This window comes from Oncorhynchus clarkii, chromosome 12, assembly GCF_045791955.1.
Source record: "Oncorhynchus clarkii lewisi isolate Uvic-CL-2024 chromosome 12, UVic_Ocla_1.0, whole genome shotgun sequence".
In the NCBI taxonomy this organism is placed as follows: Eukaryota; Metazoa; Chordata; class Actinopteri; order Salmoniformes; family Salmonidae; genus Oncorhynchus; species Oncorhynchus clarkii.
The window spans coordinates 62839788-62860737 of record NC_092158.1 but is presented as its reverse complement, the minus strand read 5'-3'; the positions used below and the strand labels follow the sequence as shown (position 1 = coordinate 62860737).

The 20950-nt window shown below is 44.7% G+C and overlaps 2 protein-coding genes across 4 annotated transcripts; both read left to right on the top strand.

Moving 5' to 3' along the window:
- The first annotated feature begins 10651 nt into the window (after positions 1-10651).
- On the top strand, positions 10652-17357 carry LOC139420964 (zinc finger protein 239-like). 3 transcript variants are annotated; one of them, XM_071171406.1, is made up of 4 exons: positions 10667-10943; positions 11216-11358; positions 11425-12245; positions 16884-17350. In XM_071171406.1, the coding sequence occupies exons 1-4, from the start codon at positions 10736-10738 to the stop codon at positions 17086-17088; spliced, it is 1377 nt and encodes a 458-aa protein (XP_071027507.1). In that variant the 5' UTR covers positions 10667-10735; the 3' UTR covers positions 17089-17350. The 3 variants fall into 3 exon arrangements, with proteins under 3 accessions (XP_071027505.1, XP_071027507.1, XP_071027506.1); XM_071171405.1 differs by having other exon boundaries at positions 10678-10943; positions 11216-11391; positions 11458-12245; positions 16884-17345; XM_071171404.1 differs by having other exon boundaries at positions 10652-10943; positions 11216-12245; positions 16884-17357.
- A 214-nt stretch (positions 17358-17571) lies between these two features.
- LOC139420967 (uncharacterized) lies at positions 17572-20905 on the top strand. Its single transcript, XM_071171409.1, has 2 exons — positions 17572-17880; positions 18209-20905. The coding sequence occupies exons 1-2, from the start codon at positions 17688-17690 to the stop codon at positions 19396-19398; spliced, it is 1383 nt and encodes a 460-aa protein (XP_071027510.1). The 5' UTR covers positions 17572-17687; the 3' UTR covers positions 19399-20905.
- Positions 20906-20950: the final 45 nt, after the last annotated feature.

Sequence of the window (20950 nt, the reverse complement as noted above, 5' to 3'; positions counted from 1 at the left end):
GCATTTGTTCCATATCGTTATTTTCTGTAAAGGGAGGGAGGAGTTAGAGACAGATGGGACCATCTGTAATTTGATTTAGGGAAAAACCTGGAGTCTCCATCTATCTTTGCTTCATCGTCTTCGTTTTAAAATACCTGGAATCTGGGGAGAATGAGCCACTCTGGGTTGGGGATTGAGGCAGGGCAGGTAACTCGCATGCACTCTGAAACACACTTGCTTACCCCCCCCCGCACACACACACAAATATATATACACATAGAGTGTGAGAGAAGACAGATGTACGCAGTTACACACAGAGACACAGGCAGGCACACCCATACGGCGGAATGACATTCTCATTGGCTGAGAGAAGGAGGGAGATAAAGAACAGGAGAGGAGAAGAGGGAGGGGAGGATTGGGGATAGCTGCATGGGCTTCAGTCCTTTGTTTGGCACAGATAGAGGCAAAGAGGATTTGTGTGTGTGTGTGTGTGTGTGTGTGTGTGTGTGTGTGTGTGTGTGTGTGTGTTTGCGTGTGTGTGAGAGAGAGAGACAGAGAGGGAAAGAGAAAGAGAGATGGTGTGGTGCTTGATACTGATGCAGGATAAAAGTCAGAGAATATACTAGACTGGAAAAACAGACTGAGCAGAGCCGGTTCTAGAATAAACACAAAAGACAGGCAGTCATTTTAATTTTGTTGCTTACTCTTCATTTCCCCCGCTTCTGTCCAGTATATACCTCCATATCATCTATTCCTTATTGGTAACTTATTTATTCATTTTACCTTTACTTTAACAGGGTGTCCTATTGAGACCAGGGTCTCTTTTGCAAGGGAGCCATGCATCTTTCAATTCCACAACAACAATGTTATGACAGTCTGCTTGACAGTATTTACACAATTCTAAACATAGTCTACCATCTCTGGTCAGTTTGAATTCATTCCTTTCACTTCAGTATTGCAAATGTATTGCCCACTTTACCTCTCACCTCTCTAAGTATGTATTCGTTATCTTTGATGGTTGCCTCTTTTGTTCAAATTCTATACAAATGCCTCACTGGGGTGTTTGGTCAGTTGTTACTCTCTCTCCTCCCTGGTCAGTATCAGCTCCTATGTGCTTAGTGTTTGCCCTTGTCTGGTTGTTATTCACAGAGAAGAATGACCTCTTCTCCCGCTGGGAGTCAGTCAGTGTGTCACTGTGTGCCAAAGCCTGGAATGTGAGCCAAGCCACATACAGTAGGGGCAAGGCAGTATTTTGCTTGACTCTGGCTAAGTGCTCTGTCGGTGTGTGTGTGTGTGAGAGAGAGAGAGAGAGAGAGAGAGAGAGAGAGAGAGAGAGAGAGAGAGAGAGAGAGAGAGAGAGAGAGAGAGAGAGAGAGAGAGAGAGAGAGAGAGAGAGAGAGAGAGAGAGAGAGAGAGAGAGAGAGAGAGAGAGAGAGAGAGAGAGAGAGAGAGAGAGAGAGAGAGAGAGAGAGAGAGAGAGAGAGAGAGAGAGAGAGAGAGAGAGAGAGAGAGAGAGAGAGAGAGAGAGAGAGAGAGAGAGAGAGAGAGAGAGAGAGAGAGAGAGAGAGAGAGAGAGATGCAGTGTAACACTGTGTGTGTGTGTGTGTCTGCCCCCGGATGCTGTTTTTAGGGAGAAGCAGTTGAGTCAGTCCCCTCCCACTCAGTTTAAAGGTGTCATATTCTACTTGGCACCCACATTCCCTTCACTTCCTGAGCCCAGTCCCCTGTGCATGTTTACAGTATCGTTTACAGTGCGTTTATACTTAAGAGTTTTTAATGGAGGCTGGGTTAACTCTAATGCTTTTACACCAAGGACATCTTTAGGTAGCTGAGAGGCTCGTTGACCCGTACAGCGCGTTGTAAATAAATCACATGCATATTTGTCATGACAACACATGATGTTCACGTCCAAAGTTGACTTTTTCCACTGCGATTTGTTTGGGGGTCCAGAATAATCTATGCCAATTTGTTATTTTGAGACTCTGCTCCACCCGACCGTTTGGAGCACTTCCTCAGAACCACCCTTGAGGTCTACGCTAGCTACCATAGAAAGGCTACAATATGGTTGAAAACCAAAGGGGAAGGTTCCCCATGTTTGGAAGGTTAGTGAGGGGGTGTGTCCCAATAATATATCCTTTCTACTGAAGTGTACACTCGTTCAATAGTTCCCACTAATCTAAAAGCATTGGATTAGTGGAGGCATGCAGGGTGGGAAATTACGTTTTTAGTCCATCAGCCGTGGATGCCCAAATTTGACCAGCCACAAAAAAATGAAGATAAATCACAGAAAACGCATACACAAATATGTTTTTTTTGTGGGCTTTGGATTGAACAAAAATAAAACTGCTCCCAAATGCTCTGTGTGATCACCCATCCATGTGGCTGGTAAGAAAATACATTCTACCAGCCAATGGCAAAATCTAGCAGCATTTGGCTGGTGGCTGGTTTTCCTTTCCCACTCTGGAGGCATTGGCTAGAGGGAGTTTCTACAATACGTATTGTACCAGTCATTTATTTTCAAATCAGTGAAGGGAAGTTAACAAGTGCACACTTTGGGAGGAAGAAGAGATCATCAGGACATTGCCCAAGTCTCCTGTAACCCCATTCACGCCAAAAGTGTAGCATGTCTGTTCGTACTAACCATAAGCAAAAAAAGATTTGTAGCTGAAAGTGAATGCTGACTTTTGACTTATTTTATTTCCATTTCTCAATGGTTGTGCACAACTATGGATATTTAACCTGCTTGCACTATATTGTAGATGTATGTATGTATATATTTATTTATATACCTGATTATGCCTTTGGTTTGATATGGACTGTTATTGAGCTATTAATTGTATTATTCCATTATTATCATCACTAGTATCACTATTGTCATGATTATGGTTCTATTTCACTGTTATCTCTGCTAGAGTTGTTGTTCTCTTTATGACAATAGAACAACACAGAGGAAACAATATTCTACAATGGCCTTCGCTGTTATTCTACCCGGTTGGTTTCTGAGCTTCCTTGACAAGAGAACGGCGCAACAACAACAACAAAAAAAGCATGTTTACAGTTAGTTACACAATTCATATGCAGATAACTTATGTGATCACAACGACGATGACCAACCAGTTCATGAGATAATTTACTCACACACCGACATAAATGTCTTGAGTAATCTCCACCTTTTCTTAGTAATTTCCTATTAATCTCTCAGGTCTTTCTTTCTCCCACCAATTCATGAATTCCTTTAATTATTCCCAACTAATTCATGTTCTTCTGATCCTTCTTATTTTCTATAGATTATTGTTATTTTATTATATGCTTTTATCCAAAGCGATACATTTTTACATATGGTTGGTCCTGGGAATCAAACCCACATTCCTGGCATTGCAAGCGCCACACTCTACCAACTGAGCCATGTCGGATCACTTTACAATTATCTATTTGATCCCCTTTCCTGTTTGTTGTAAACTACATCCTGCCCAATATAATCTATATCCTGTTTTGATATATTATCTCTTTGGAGGAGAGATCTTGGTTCACTCCCAAATGAAACCCTACTCCATTTCTAGTCCCATGGGGCTCTGGTCAAAAGTAGTGCACTATATAGGGAATATGGTGCCATTTGGGAGGTAGCCACAGACTGCAGCACCGGTGGTACCAGACCATCGGCCCATTAGTTAATCAGTGTTGTTGTTCTTATTGTCGTTGATTACAGATCTATAATATAATCCTGAATCAGACATCTGTGCAGACTTGCCTGACTGTGCATGCCTTAATTGACTGCTTTATAAACATACAGTATGAGTATGTATGTACACTACTATGTTAATCCAATATATTGATAAAGCACTCTGTATTGATCTTGATCTTGTTTGATTATTAATGATTATTGATCAAGTTTGAAAGGAACCTTGTGAATAAACCCTAGTTGAGTACGAGCTCTGTTTTACACGGTACATTGCTACACTTGAACAAAAATGTAAACGCAACATGCCACAATTTCTACGACTTTACAGTTCATGTGAGAAAATCAGTCAATTTGAACAAGTTCACTCATTTAAACAAATTCAATCTATGGATTTCACATGACTGGGAATACAGATAAGCATCTGTTAGTCACAGATAGCTAAAAAAATATATAATAATCAGTAAATCACCAATCAGTATCTGGTGTGACCACCATTTGCCTTCATGCGGCGCAACACATCTCCTTTGCATAGAGTTGGATGGCGGCTGATGAATGGCATGACAATGGGCCTCAGGATCTCGTCACGGAATCTCTGTGCATTCAAATTGACATTGATAAAACGCAACTGTGTTCGTTGTCCATAGCTTATGCCTGCCCATACCATAACCCCACCGCCTCCATGGGGCATTCTGTCAACAATATTGACAGCAGCAAACTGCTCGCCCACAAGACGCCATACACGCTGTCTGCCATCTGCCCGGTACAGTTGAAACCGGGATTAATCAGCGAAGAGCACACTTCTCTAGCGTGGCAGTGGCCATCGAAGGTGAGCATTTGCCCACTGAAGTTGGTTACGACACCAAACTGCAGGCAGGTCAAGAACCTGGTGAGGATGACGAGCACGCAGATGAGCTTCCCTAAGATGGTTTTTGACAGTTTGTGCAGAAATTCTTTGGGTGTGCAAACCCACAGTTTCATCAGCTCTCTGGGTGGCTGGTCTCAGACAATCTCGCAGGTGAAGAAACCGGATGCGGAGGTCCTTGGCTGGCGTGGTCTGCGGTTGTGAGGCCGGTTGGACGTACTGCCAAATTCTCTAAAACAACGTTTGATGCGGGTAATGGTAGAGAAAGGAACATTAAATTATCTGGCAACAGTGCTGGTAGACATTCATACAGTCAGCATGCCAATTGCACGCTCCCTCAAAACTTGAGACATCTGTAGCATTGTGTTGTGTGACAAAACTTTACATTTTAAATCAAATCAAATCAAATTTATTTATATAGCCCTTCGTACATCAGCTGATATCTCAAAGTGCTGTACAGAAACCCAGCCTAAAACCCCAAACAGCAAGAAATGCAGGTGTAGAAGCACGGTGGCTAGGAAAAACTCCCTAGAAAGGCCAAAACCTAGGAAGAAACCTAGAGAGGAACCAGGCTATGTGGGGTGGCCAGTCCTCTTATTAGAGGACTCATTTTAGATTGGCCTTTAATTGTCCCCAGCACAAGGTGCACCTGTGCAATGATCATGCTGTTTAATCAGCTTCTTGATATGCCACACCTGTCAGGTGGATGGATTATCTTGTCAAAGGCAAAAGGCTCACTAACTGGTAAACAAATTTGTGCACAGCATTTGAGAGAAATAAGCTTTTTGTGTGTATAGAACATTTCTGGGACCTTTTATTTCATCTCATGAAACATGGGACCAACACTTTACATGTTGCGTTTATATTTATGTTCAATAATACATCTCGCTGCATGTTAGTCCTGAACTGCGTCAGACTCGCTCTCCTTCCATCATTTTCCCTACCTTAAGAATGTGCTTGAGATAGGGTATCCGAGAAACCCACTCTTGTCTTGTGTGTGTGAATTTCTGTTACGTGTTTCCAGGATGTTGCGGTTGTCAAGGCAACAGTTGGCAGGGAGGGAGAGCAACCGGAGAAGCGGGGATGGAGCAGGGAGGGAGTGAGGTCTGACTTCTCAGTGTTAATAAAAATTCTATCTCATTTACATTTTAAATCCATATGAATTATTAAAAGCTTCTGCCTCTGTGGCTGGGAATTAAGGAGAGAGAAAACATGATAGGGGGAAAGAGTGGGGGCTGCAGAGAAAGAGGGATAGGCTGGATAGAGAAAGAGCAGTGTGAGGAGGAGAGAGAAAAAAGGGAGGGAGAGAGGGGTAGAGGGGGGAGCACGGTGGGTTGGGGAGGACGGCTACTGGAGACGGCAGTAGAGAGAAAAAAAAGGTGATGGAGGTAAACTCAAATAAAAGGGGTAGCTACAAATCACGGGAAAAAACAAGGCATTATCAGACAGATAATGAGATGGATAAGACTTGTTCTGTTTGTAAAGGAGTGGTGGGGAGGCAAAGAGCAGAGTGGGAGTACAGATGGCGAGAGAGAGATAGAAAGAGGGAGATAAAAATACCACAAAAAAAACAGGTAGAACGACACAAAAGCAGAAAAGGAAGGAACTAGAGAGTTAGACAGAGGTAAAGATAAAAGTAGACATGTCGAGCAAGGGAGAGAAAGAAGACAAATCTGGACTATCATAATGCAGTTGAACGCAGAGAGGAAAGGGGGAGAGGGAGCGGTCTGAAACCAAAGGTTTTTAAAAAAGAGAGCTGTAAAAGAAGGAGAGAATGCGAGAGGAAAACTAAACAAGAAATAGTGTACTGTATGTGCTGTGCCTTTGATGTTCTGAACCAAGAGCCATGAAACAAACACACACACACACACGTCTTAGTAGAGTTCAAAGGAGGGTGTGTGTATGCAGGGCACAGGATCCGAGCAGGAGTAAAAAGAGATTGGTGTGTCTACAGACTAAACTCTGTGAGAAGATAGATTCTGACTGGCCGGTTTTAGCAGATGGAGAGAAAGAACGCAGTGTGCTGCAGAGGACAGGGGAAAGGAAGGGAGAGGAGATCTCCTGGGAGACACCATTTGGGACTGTTACACCGGCTGCTACACTCCATATTCTCTAAGAGGGTTTTTTCCCCCCATTGCATGCAACGCTTTATCGAAATCTCCCCCCCCCATCCCTGTACAACCCAGGATTCCATCCCACTTCAACAACACTCTGCTCCAGAACCTAGCGTGCTAACTTCCCAATGTACATTGGTCCAAATGTTAAATGGTCCAAATCCAAATGATTCCAGGTAAATAACTATTTCAAAATTGTTCTGAAATGACCGATTCAAAGAGTCTTTCAGTTCAGGCTGGTAATGGAGTACGTAGCCTTTTAACCTCCTAGGAGAATCAGTATTCAATTCATTGCCTTCCAGAAAGCCAGATATTTCATATTTTAAAAGTGTGTTTGATTTGTACAGCAGCTTGACCTTGGTTGGAGGGAGTCAATTCGATCCCATCCAATTCAAAACACTTCATTTATCCAACAGGGGGCCAATAATGTTAACGGTGGTGTAGATACGTAAAACCCACATAACATTAACATACGACATGATCACAGCAACAACAACACCACCAAAATGACATGGAAAAGGGGCAGACCTGCGATGGCCTGACCCATTCAGCTCTGATGACCACCATATCTATAACCTTTCTATGTAGTGTCAACTCTCTTCATCACCCAGGACACATTGCTGTGCGAAATAAATGCACTTCTGAGAGGGCGCCATAGATCCGGAAATCCACTATTTGCAATCTGACTCCTGGTGTTGTATCGTTTTATTTACTACCTAGCATTTTCTTCCAACTTTTTATACTGTTCATGTTCTTTACATTAACATGCTTGTGAATTATTGCTTACAAATGCAATGAAAAGACAATAAACATTTTACATCTTGCTTATTTCACAGTTTCCTATTTGGGGGGGGGGGGGGGGGGGGGGGGTCTGTCAGTACAGGATGCAGTAATATCTTTTCTACCCTTAATATATTTTCCTGGTTCACCAATAATGATCTCAATTGTCTACTCCTCACGTCCTCTCTCCTCGTCTCCTTCTCAAAACCAATTGGATGAGAAAGCAAAATGTCCCGCACCCTCTGATCTTCTCCTCCAATCGGGTTTGAGAAGGAGACGAGGAGAGAGGACGTGAGTAGTACGCAATTGAGATCTTCCCAAAGAGAAGGCGAGAAGTAGAGGGAGAGAGGGACCGAGAGAGGGGAGTCAAGAGAGAGGGAGAGAGTTAAAGAGAGTAGAGGAGACATTTAGAGAAGGTTACAGTTAACCTTCAGGGATTTCATTTGCTTCTCTGACTGAATTATCTAATCAATCAATCCGATTAAGGGACTGCAGCCTCTCCCACACAATCTGCATCTCCTCTCCTGCATGGAGGATGGCAGTCCAGTCCAGAGGGTCACGCACCTCTTCGTCTCCCGATAAAGCCCTGACGTTGATACCACAGGAAGATTAGAGGCAGACCTGGGATGCGTCCCAAATGGCACCCTATGTAGTGCCGTTGGGCCCTAGTCAAAAGCAGTGAATATGGAATAGGGTACCATTTGGGATGCAAACCCAGACGACCAAATCCCAGTCGCAAGGGGGTTGGTGGAGGGCCTAGGCTGGCAGTGGTTCACTCTGTGCAGTTACCAGTGTTTGAATTCTCTTGGGTGTTTTTCTTCAAATATAGCTACTGTTATTAACCTTTCTTAGACACTCAGGTGACACTAGACACTTTTCTTTGTACTTACCTGCATTTTCCCAGGAGAGCCACCGCCTGCAATTGACCCAGTGAAGAGTTGCAGAGGAGTAGAGAGTTGATGTCGATATAGCTCCCTGCTGCGTGCCAAAGATAAGGAGATATATTTGAAGAAAGGAAATATTCTGTAAGTTGAAATGTCTTATATTTTAGCAGCAGTGATCAAAACAAACAGATGCGTTTCTTTCTTCCAGCATAAGCCTTTGGAACCCAGCACCCAAATCATTTTTTGGGATGACAAAACGTTCGAGCTGAGCACGCCAATTTCTCTATCATAGATAAAGAGATCCCGTCTTTAATCATCTTGACCTGTAATTCACCTGAGTTTAATTAAATATGCCTACTACTACGCCAGTGTGATGAGTAACCTTTCCTGAGACCTGAAGCCTTTACTTACAAGCTCTTAACCAACAATGCAGTTTTAAGACAATAAGTTAGGAAAATATTTACAAAAAAATGAAACAAAAGTAACACAATAAAATAACAATAACAAGGCTATATACAAGGGGTAGAGCCAATGTGCGGGGGTAGAGGTTAGTCGAGGTAATTTATACAAGTAGGTAGGGTTAAAGTGACAATGCATAGATAATAAACAGCGAGTTGCAGCAGTGTAAAAACAAGGGGGGGGGGGTTAATGTAAATAGTCCAGGTCGCCATTTGATTAAATTATTCAGCAGTCTTATGGCTTGGGGGTAGAAGTTGTTATGGAATCTTTTGGACCTAGACTTGGCGCTTCGGTACCGCTTGCCGTGCGGTAGCAGAGAGAGCAGTCTATGACATGGGTGACTGAAGTATTTGACACCGCCTAGTATATAGGTCCTGGATGGCAGGAAGCTTGGCCCCAATGATGTACTGGGCCGTACACACTACCATCTGTATCGCCTTACGGCCGGATGCCGAGCAGTTGCCATACCAGGCGGTGATGCAACCGGTCAGGATGCTCTCGATGGTGCAGCTGTAGAACTTTTTGAGGATCTGGGGACCCATGCCAAATGTTTTCAGTCTCCTGAGGGGGAAAATAAGTTGTTGTGCCCTCTTTATGACTGTCTTGGTGTATTTGGACCATAATAGTTTGTTGGTGATGTGGACACCAAGGAACTACAGCCCGTTGATGTGAATTGGGGTGTGTTCGGCCCTCCTTTTCCTGTAGTCCACGATCATCACCTTTGTCTTGCTCAAGTTGAGGGAGAGGTTGTTGTCCTGGGACCACACGGCCAGGTCTCTGACCTCCTCCCTATAGGCTGTCTCATCGTTGTGGGTGATCAGGCTTACCACTGTTGTGTTGTCAGCAAACTTAATGATGGTGTTGGAGTTGTGCTTGGTCACGAAGTCGTGGGTGAACAGGGAGTACAAGAGGAGACTAAGCACGCACCCCTGAGGGGCCCCCTTGTTGAGGATCAGCGTGGCAGACGTGTTGTTGCATACCCTTACCACCTGGAAGCGGCACGTCAGGAAGTCATTCTCACATAGGTGTTCCTTTTGTCCAGGTGGGAAAGAGCAGTGTGGAGCGCGATTGAGATTGCGTCATCTTCGGATCGGTTAAGGCGGTATGCAAATCGGAGTGGGTCTAGGGTTTCCGGGATGATGGTGTTGATGTGAGCCATGACCAGCCTTTCAAAGCACTTCATGGCTACTGACGTGAGTGCTATGGGGCGGAAGTCATTTAGGCAGGTTACCTTCGCTTTCTTGGGCACAGGGACTATGGTGGTGTGCTTGAATCATGTAGGTATTACAGACTCGGTCAGGGAGAGGTAGAAGATGTCAGTGAAGTCTCTTGGCAGTTGGTCCACGCATGCTCTGAGTACACGTCCTGCTAATCCGTCTGGCCCCGCGGCCTTGTGAATGTTGACCTGTATAAAGGTCTTGCTCAGTTCTAGCCTTTAGCTCAGTGCGATTGTTGCCTGTAATTGGGATATGTATGTACAGTCACTGTTGGGACTATGTCGTTTATGCACTTATTGATAAAGCCGGTGACTGAGGTGGTATACTCCTCAATGCCATTGGATGAATCCCAGAACACATTCCAGTCTGTGCTGGCAAAACAGTCCTGTAGCGTATCTGCTGGCTTCAATAGGTCTGTCTGTTTAGTCTTGTTTGTGTTTGGGCTTCTGTTCATAGACCTACCTTTTTGATTAAGGGCTGAATGATAAGTTAGTTGAGTAGTTGAATCAGATGTTGTTGGGATGGACCAGGCTTGAGGGTTCATGTTATAAAACTACTGAGTCAGAGGAAATTATAAATGGTTGCACTTCCCCCTTGTGGCTCAACATAAACAAGACAGACATTTCACTTCCCAAACAGCAGGTGGCGATAAAACAACATACACACTTCCTAGTCACCCAACTACCAACAAACGAATAATAAAATCACAACATCAGCTGAGAGAGACGAGACATTATTCTGCACTATTTTACGTCTTTAAAATGACCAAATTGCAGCTGTTGAATGCTTACCTGACAGAACGTTTAACGGTAGTGGTGCGGGAGATTCTGGACGTGGTCGGGGACACAGTGGCCGAGTACCGAGAAGAGACGGCTAGGACGAAGAGAGAGAACGAAAGCGCGAAGAGACAAAATGAAAGCCTGCGGCGACAGCTCCGGGACATCCTACTTTTGGCGGAGACAGACTGGCGTGAGAACATTTAGTTGGATAATGCTAATTTAATGGTCATGCAAAAATGAATTGGCAACCTGTCAACTAGTTAGTTACTTTGGGTGACGTCTGTCGACGATTGACAGCAACGTTACGTTGGCTCGCGAGAAGTGCCCGAATTCCGAATATCCCTCGCAGCAAAAATGAACAACTAATAGTAGTGCATGATTAATTACAATGTCATAAATATCTACTAAATGTCATACTTATTTAATGACAGCACTTTGTATTTGCACCCTTTTTCTATGCAGGATCCACTAGCCTTTCTCTCTCTGGGCAGCAGCAGCTCTGTGAGCAAGAGTGGAACATGACCCAGAGCCCAAGTCAGGAACATGACCCAGAGCCCCTGCAGCAGAGCCAGGTCAACAGACGAGGGCTACAGACACAGAGCCAGGCCAACACACGAGGGCTACAGACACAGAGCCAGGTCAACACACGAGGGCTACAGACACAGAGCCAGGTCAACACACGAGGGCTACAGACACAGAGCCAGGTAGTATTGGGTAAGGATGGGGGTCTGACAGGACCAAACCAGGGACACACTGAAACAGTCAGAGTAGAAGAGAAGCCCAGTCCAGAGGAGGCAATCCCAAAGACTGAGCACAACTCAGACCCAGAACCCAAGGGTATTGGAAACGCCTCGTCCTTGGCCCCATCTCTGTTCTCCTCCAATGCCCACTGTGCCACAACAACTGAAGCAGCCAAGGCTGAAATGCCAGTCCTTAGGACAGAGGGAAAGACGTCCGCTCCCATCGACCCAATCCAGGGACGGATCAAAATGGAACCCAAGGAATGTGACGTCACAGTGAACCTCACCAACCATGAACCTCAATCCAGTTTAGACTACACAGGTCGTCCTATAACACGACTACCCCACAACCATGAACTCTCAGGCGACACTGGCTTCAAAGACCTTCCAGATATGGACATCTCGAAGCTCCATAACACACCCGTACATGACCAGCAAACGTATGAAACAGAGCCTGGGCCCAAGGACAGGGTGTTGCCATACGACGAGAGTAACAACTTCACCCCCACCGACCACCAGGAGGGACGCCCACACCGCTGCACCCGCTGTGGGGAGAGTTTCAGCCAGGCGGCCAGCCTCCACCTCCACCTCCAGTACAAGAAGCCCTACGCCTGTGACTGGTGCTGTAAGTCCTTCGCCCAGTCGGCTGACCTGCGGCGCCACCACCGCATCCACACGGGGGAGAGGCCCCACCGCTGCTCCTGGTGCTCCAAGAGCTTTACCCAGAGAGGCAACCTGAGACGGCACCTGAGGTTGGCATACATTCACATGTTGTGTTATTATACAGTGAGCTCCAAAAGTATTGGGACAGTGACACATTTAGTTGTTTTGTCTCTGTACTGCAGCATTTTGGATTTGAAGTGATACAATCACTACGATGTTAAATTGTCAGCTTTAATTGGGTGAACCGTTTAGAAAGGACAGCACTTTTTGTACATAGTCCCCATTTTAGGGGACCAAAAGTATCGGGACAAATTCACTGATGTGTATTAAAGTAGTCAAAAGCTTAGTATTTAGTCACATATTTCTAGCAGGCAATGATTACATCAAGTTTGTGACTCTACAAATGTGTTGGATGCGTTTGCTGTTCGTTTTCATTTTTGTTTCAGATGATTTTGTGCCCAATAGACATGAATGGTAAATAATGTATGGTGTCATTTTGGAGTTAATAAATGTTTTGGTCAATAAGAATATAATATGTTTCTAAACAGCCGTCAATCTTTACATAAAAGCTAAGTACTGACAATGTGGCTGGGTCATGGGCCTGGGCATTGGGCAAGTGTGGTAGTATGGGCTATATAGGTTGGAGCCCTGTGACAACTTGTCCTCCATTGAATGTTGATTACCTGGTTCATCCCTATCACCAGGGCCGGCTCCAGGCATAAGCACCATAAGCACTCAACTTACTATTGAGAGTTAAAATAGTCAAACACACAAGGTGCAAGTTTGAAATTTGGACGTGCGTCAGCAATTCTTCTCTTGTTATGTCATCACTGACCGTCACTCAATTAGCCATGTCGGCTAGCTGTTTTAAATGAGTCTAGCAAGCGATCTAAACGTGTAGTAATCATGGGCGACTACCGACCACGTGCCCGGGGGTCCTGACCTCCAGGTGGCCCCCATTGATTTTGTCAGTCACTCTCACTCAGGTATTATTAACAAGTCACATTAACAAGTCACGGCAAAATGTGTAGAATGGCAGGAAATGCACTTTAAAACTGAAAACCATTATCTCCATCACATGGCAAAAAGGGTAGAATTGAAGGAAATTAGCTGTAAAACTATAAACCGTTTTCTCTTTGCCCAGTGGCAAAAGGAGTAGAAGTAATGTGAATGTTACCATGACCACGGATAGTCCTGAATGATGATGACTATATTTATGCATCTGTAACTTTCTCACTCATCATTATTCACGAATAATTCAGGTCTATCCGTAGTCATGGTAGCATCCACATGAATGTAGAAGTGTTTAGAAACATATTTGATTCTTATTTATAATGAAAGTGACTCCAACACATTACATTACCATTCATTTCTATTGGGCACAAAAATAATCTGAAACACAACCAAAATCAACAGCAAATCCATCCAACAAGTTTGTAAAGTCACAAGCTTGCTGTAATCAGTGCATGCTAGGAATAGGGGCACACATACTACACTTTTGACTACTTTAATACTCATATAAGTGAATTAGTCCCAATACTTTTGGTCCCCTAAAATGGGGGGGACTATGTACAAAAAGTGCTGTAATTTCTAAACGGTTCCCCCGATTATGGATGAAAATACCCTCTAATTAAAAGCTGACAGTCTAGGCTTTAACCTCAGTCATTGTATCATTTCAAATCAAATTTTATTGGTCACATACACATGGTTAGCAGATGTTAATGCGAGTTTAGTGAAATGCTTACAATACAGTATATACAGTGTTGAGACCCAATCACTTGACACTTTAGTAAATGGATCACTAGTCACTTTAAACTATTCCACAATTTACATATCTTACATTACTCATGTCACATGTACAGTGGGGAGAACAAGTATTTGATACCCTGCCGATTTTGCAGGTTTTCCTACTTATAAAAGCATGTAGAGGTCTGTAATTTTTTATCATAGGTACACTTCAACTGTGAGAGATGGAATCTAAAACAAAAATCCAGAAAATCACATTGTATGATTTTTAAGTAATTAATTTGCATTTTATTGCATGACATAAGGATTTGATCCCCTACCAACCAGTAAGAATTCCGTCTCTCACAGACCTGTTAGTTTTTCTTTAAGAAGCCCTCCTGTTCTCCACTCATTACCTGTATTAACTGCACCTGTTTGAACTTGTTACCTGTATAAAAGACACCTGTCCACACACTCAATCAAACAGACTCCAACCTCTCCACAATAGCCAAGACCAGAGAGCTGTGTAAGGACATCAGGGATAAAATTGTAGACCTGCACAAGGTTGTGATGGGCTACAGGACAATAGGCAAGCAGCTTGGTGAGAAGGCAACAACTGTTGGCGCAATTATTAGAAAATGGAAGAAGTTCAAGATCACGGTCAATCACCCTCGGTCTGGGGCTCCATGCAAGATCTCACCTCGTGGGGCATCAATGATCATGAGGGAGCTGAGGGATCAGCCCAGAACTACACGGCAGGACCTGGTCAATGACCTGAAGAGAGCAAAATCCTGCAGCGCACGCAAGATCCCCCTGCTCAAGCCAGCGCATGTCCAGGCCCGTCTGAAGTTTGCCAATGACCATCTGGATGATCCAGAGGAGTAATGGGAGAAGGTCATGTAGTCTGATGAGACAAATATAGCTTTTTGGTCTAAACTTCACTCGTCGTGTTTGGAGGAAGAAGAAGGATGAGTACAACCCCAAGAACACCATCCCAACCGTGAAGCATGGAGGTGGAAACATCCTTTTTTGGGGATGCTTTTCTGCAAAGGGGACAGGACGACTGCAGTGTATTGATGGGAGGATGGATGGGGCCATGTATCGCAAGATCTTGGCCAACAACCTCCTTCCCTCAGTAAGAGCATTGAAGATGGGTCATGGCTGGGTCTTCCAGCATGACAACGGTCCGAAACACACAGCCAGGGCAACTAAGGAGTGGCTCCGCAAGAAGCCTTTCAAGGTCCTGGAGTGGCCTAGCCAGTCTCCAGACCTGGACCCAATAGAAAATCTTTGGAGGGAGCTGAAAGTCCGTATTGCCCAGGGACAGCCCCGAAACCTGAAGGATCTGGAGAAGGTCTGTATTGAGGAGTGGGCCAAAATCCCTGCTGCAGTGTGTGCAAACCTGGTCAAGAACTACAGGAAACGTATGATCTCTGTAATTGCAAACAAAGGTTTCTGCACCAAATATTAAGTTCAGCTTTTCTGATGTATCAAATACGTATGTCATGCAATAAAATGCAAATTAATTACTTAAAAATCATACAATGTGATTTTCTGGATTTTTGTTTTAGATTCCATCTCTCACAGTTGAAGTGTACCTATGATAAAAAAATTACAGACCTCTACATGCTTTGTAAGTAGGAAAACCTGCAAAATCGGCAGTGTATCAAATACTTGTTCTCCCCACTGTATATACTGTATTTTATATGTGATATGAGTAATGTAAGATATGTAAACATTATTAAATAGGAATTATTTAAAGCGGCATTGTTTAAAATGACTAGTGATCCATTTATTCAAGTGTCCAGTGATTGGGTCTCAATGTAGGCAGCAGCGGCCTTGAGATAGAAGCTGCTTCTCAATCTCACGGTCCCAGCTTTGATGCACTGTACTAACCTCGCCTTCTGGATGATAGCGGTGTGAACAGGCAGTGGCTCGGGTGGTTGTTGTCCTTGACTATCTTTTTGGCCTTCCTGTGACATTTGGTACTGTAGGTGTCATGGGGGGCAGGTAGTTTGCCCCCGGTGATGCGTTGTGCAGAATGCACAACCCTCTGGAGAGCCTTGTGGTTGAGGGCGGTGCAGTTGCCGTACCAGGTTGTGATACACCCAAACAGGATGCTCTCGATTGTGTATCTGCAAAAGTTTGTCAGGGTTTTGGGTTACAAGCCAAATTTTTTCAGCCTCTGCTGTTTCCTGAAGTCCACGATCATCTCCTTTGTTTTGTTGACGTTGAGTGAGAGGTTGTTTTCCTGACACCACACTCCGAGTGCCCTCACCTCCTCCCTGTAGGCTGTCTCGTCGTTGTTTGTGATCAAGCCCATTACTGTTGTGTCGTCTTCAAACTTGATGATTGAGTTGGAGGTGTGCATGGCCACACAGTCGTGGGTGAACAGGGAATACTGGAGAGGGCTGTGCACACACCCTTGTAGGGCCCCAGTGTTGAGGGTCAGTGAAGTGGAGATGTCGCTTCCTACCTTCACCACCTGGGGGCGACCCGTCAAAGTCAGTGACCCAGATACACAGGGAGGGGTTGAGACCCAGGGCTTCCAGCTTGATGATGAGCTTGGAGGGTACTATGGTGTTGAATGCCGAGTTGTAGTCAATGAACAGCATTCTTACATAGGTAATGTTTTTGTCCAGATGGGATAGGGCAGTGTGATGGCTATTGCGTCATCTGTGGACCTGTTGGGGCGGTATGCAAACTGAAGTGGGTCTAGGGTGGCCGGTAAGGTGGCATCGATTTCAACTCCCAAGTGCTGGAGTTCAGAGCCAAAACAACAAATAATGTGTCACTCTCCCAATAGTTTTGTAGCTCACTGTATATTGTAGCGAATATAGGCGGTAACTCTGACCAACGACTGTCAATCCAACACCTTTGCCGTTACGCCCAAAAATCCAAACCTCTTGACGAGGTTGCTAGGTGTTGGGTTAAAGTCTCTTCACTCCATTTATATACTATTATTTTTATATATATTTTTAAAACGTATTTATATATTATAGGATCCACACCGGTGAGAGACCCTACAGCTGCCCCTACTGCCACAGGACCTTCAGCGACGGAGACACCATGAAGAAGCACAAACGGACTCACTCTGGGGAGAAACCCTATCGCTGTGTCCAGTGTCCCAAGAGTTTCACTGTGGCCAGCGGCCTGCGGGTACACCTGAACACACACCTGACAGATGCAGGGCAGCTCATCACATGAGGAGGTCAATGCGCGAACTAATCAGCTACTACTGAATCGGCTGCACCATTTCAAACACAGAACGACATGAAAGGATTGTGAAAGTTGAAGTGTTTTAGCAATAGGAATATTTCCTAAATGTATTTATTGGGATTAATAAAAATGGTGCAGTAGAAAACGAATGGATAATGTCATCGTGGCTGATGTTTCCAGCTTGATTGAAGAGTGTGTGTTTGTGAAAATTAATTAAATCAGTCCATTTAATTATTAAAATCACATTTCTGATTCTGTATTTCTTTTGTATTAAAGTTGAACCATCTTTCAGGTTGTTTATTTACAAAAGGAAGATGCCAGATGCTTGACTCACGTTACCTTCACTCAATATATTTATTAATATACACAGTAATAAGGGTGCAAACTTAACATATTTAAGTGGAAAATCCCTTTAATAAAACTCTTCCCTCCCCTTTTTCACGAATTACGGTAGCGTCGGTAGAGTCAAATAACCCGGAAGTGAATGCTTCCGCGGATATGTTTACAAAACAGTCTAGCTTGGGTCGTTATTAGTAGGCTTTCAGTGAATTTTAACAAATATTTTGGGCAGGCTAAATTTCTAGAAAATGACTAAACTACAGCTTTTGAATGCTTACCTCACCGAGCGGTTAATGGTGGCTGTAGATGAGATACTGGAGGTGGTCGGGGGGACAGTGTCAGAATTCGAGGAGGAGACTGCCCGTACGAAGAGAGAGAATGAAGTCCTAAAACGAAGGTTACGAGAAGTTGGACTCGACACGGGAACGGAATGTTCAGCAGGTGACGATGCCAATGGCTCTTCGTCTATTGTCTGCACTCATCTGAGAACAAGTGAAAGCCAGATGACCTCTGTTGCCTATACTGTTTTCATCTGTCAATTATTTCACTGAGTGTAGATAAAGGGGAGAGGATGCAGGTTTTTCTAGAATATTATGATATGGGGGCATTTGGACAGTCTAAAGCCCAGTAGATCACCACATTACCCAAACAAGCTCATCCTACAAAATGCCTGTAAACTCATGTTTGGATCGTTGCTTCTGTAGTTGTGTGAATGGAATCAAGCTGATTTCTCTCTCTTTTCTGTCTGTTTGTTGGTCTGTCCATCCAGTCTCGACCAGGCCTGTTTCTCTCTCTATGTCTGGGCAGCACCAGTGGAGTTCCGACCAGGGTCCAGACCTTGAGTCTACACAGACCCAGAACCACATGGTAATGAACCAGGATAAGATGCCTGCCACACATAGCCAGCTACCCACAGAGTGCACCGAGTGGAAGAGTCTGTGTAACTCTCCACATACCCTGTCCTCACAACAGACCGATACATCAGCTACCACCCCAGTAGTAGCTCCATTGACTTCAGCGTCCGTGAAAAGGGACTTGGACGAAGAAGACGACCAGCTTCTGCTTCCCTCTGCAAATCCCTTCAGCAGCACATCATGCCCCGTGGACAGAGTGGTTTTACACTATAACTCTGAGGGCATCAAAACAGAGCCTAGTGATACTATCCCTACTGACTTGGGGTCAGTATCTGCTCAGATGGGGTGTGGTGAACTAAACCCCAGTTCGGACCCTGGACCAGCCACTGTTGAAACCAGGTACACTGTTTCAGACCTGAGCGCTGACCTGGAATCAGTGGTTGCAGACAGCAGCAGGTATGGTGCCTCTGCCTCGGGCGTCCCAACTGACCTGGTATCAGCTAGTGCGGCCATGATCCCAGATGGCTTTTTCCGTCAGATTGGCAGCGATGGTTGTGTAACAACAGGGCCAGAACTAGACTTCGGGGACACCACCAGTGCCGTAGGTCCCTTGACCTCCCTGTTCTATCCGGGTCAAACCAGACGTCAACCACAAACAAATAGATCAACAAATAGGGGTCATCAACAAATAAACAGGTCCACAAACAACAGGGGTCAACAACAAACAAACAACAGGGGGGATCAGAAGTCTCACCCGTGCCCTCAGTGTGGTAAGATATTCAGCCACGTGTCACGCCTCAAGATCCACCTCCGCATTCACACAGGGGAGAAGCCGTACGTTTGTGCACTGTGTGGCAAGCGATTCAACAACGATGGCACACTGAGGAACCACCGGCGCGTTCACACGGAGCTGCGGCTGTACGGCTGCCCTGTCTGCGGCATGAGCTTCAAGGACGCCTACACGTGTAGGAAGCACCAGCGCGTTCACAATGGAATGCGGCCTGCCGGAGGCGGGGCCCACACCTGCAGCCTGTGTGGCAAGGCTTTCAGTGAGGCAGCCAAGCTGACCAAACACATCAGGACTCATGTGTCGGACATTGGGTGAGGGCAGTACAACCTATAAAGACTTTTAGAGCGTACATAAAGGCTTTATAAGCGCTATATAAATGCTTCACAAATGATTTATAAGCCTATGTCATATACTATAAATGGTGTATAAAGGGTGACGTAACAATTCCCACTGTAGATTTTATTGCCAAATGTAAGTTAATAAACCATTTATAGATTATGATATATAATTATGATTTGTTAAAGCATTTAAGTAGCGTTATATAAAGCCTTTAGATGTTTTTCTTTGCCACGGAGCTCCCAAGTGGCGCATCCTGCTAAGGCACTTCACCCGGCGTGCAGAGGGGCGTCACTACAGCCTGACGTGACCGGGAGTTCCAAGGGCAGTGCACAATTGGCCTAGCACTGTCCGGGTTTAGGGGAGGGTCGGGTTGGCAGGGGATTCCTCGTCTTAACATGCTCTAGCGTCTTCGCGTGGCGGACTGGGCGCCTGCAAGCTGACTAGGGTCAATTGAACGGTGTCCCCCTCCAACACATTGGTCCGGCTGACTTCTGGGTGTTTATAAGAAGCAGCGTGTTTGTCCGATCCTCACCGCTCCTTAGCCCGTGGGGAGTTGCCGTAATGGAACACAATTGGATACCACAAAATGCTCTCATTTCTAAACGGTAAAACGGACACGTGGGAAAATCTCTGATCCAAAATGCTGGAGTATAAGAGACACATTTTATTTTAGCTTCACTGTCCAAATACATATGGAGGGGTGTGTATGACCGTGGCTGCACCGGCTTCAACGGGACAGGTCTTTGTGTACTCTGTCTGTGGCAGACAGTGTGCATCCCGCTTCTGATTATGCAGTCATCAGCGATCCCACAAGGAGTAGTTGAAGTCATCATCAGATGTGATGAACTACCTTAAGCAAGCAGCAAGTGTGTGTGTAGACTTTAAAAAAAAATTTATTACTGTGCTTGTGAGTTTTAACTTACTGTATGTGTGTTTGTGCACCAGCCCGTCCAAAGGGCAGCGGGGCCCTGTCTGTCAGTCTGTTACAGGGAGGTTATTTACTTTCGCTGTGTTGTAGTATTGATCCACTTCCTGCTTGTGACTTGGGGGGGTGGAGCCTACTGTCCTTGGAATTTGCAGATGATGAACCATAGGTTGAAGACCTTGAGAGCCACAGTCAGTGTCTGCTTGTTTTTGATCTTAAAAAAATATATATGTTTTTAGGATCTAGACCTGCAAGAAAAACCGGGGTCATGTTGACTTGGCATTAAACGGAAATTAAGTGAAACTATTTGAACTTGTCCAATAACAAACACTGATTACCCCAGGACACTTCATAAGGTGACTATCCAGGAAAATTAAAGGAAAATGAGCACCCCTTGTCTGCACTGAACTGAGGATTTTATTTAGAGAGACACAAACCGGCTTAGGATGCCTTCATTAGAGTCTCATCATGGTCTCTCATAGCAAGTGCTCAGACTTTGACTTAATGTGACACTGATAGTTCAGAGCCTAATGTACAATAAATGGGTTTATTTTTAAACGTGTGCTGTTTCATTCATGTTTCCAGTTGCCTTTAATTTAAAAG

Bases quoted from the DNA above. Each gene is read 5' to 3' on its own strand.
- LOC139420964 (XM_071171404.1), top strand. From the start codon at position 10,736: ATGACCAAATTGCAGCTGTTGAATGCTTACCTGACAGAACGTTTAACG. The intron at 10,944-11,215 runs GTGAGAACATTT...TTTTCTATGCAG, and splicing joins TTTGGCGGAGACAGACTGGC to GATCCACTAGCCTTTCTCTC. The intron at 12,246-16,883 runs GTTGGCATACAT...TATATATTATAG, and splicing joins AACCTGAGACGGCACCTGAG to GATCCACACCGGTGAGAGAC.
- LOC139420967 (XM_071171409.1), top strand. From the start codon at position 17,688: ATGACTAAACTACAGCTTTTGAATGCTTACCTCACCGAGCGGTTAATG. The intron at 17,881-18,208 runs GTGACGATGCCA...CTGTCCATCCAG, and splicing joins GGGAACGGAATGTTCAGCAG to TCTCGACCAGGCCTGTTTCT.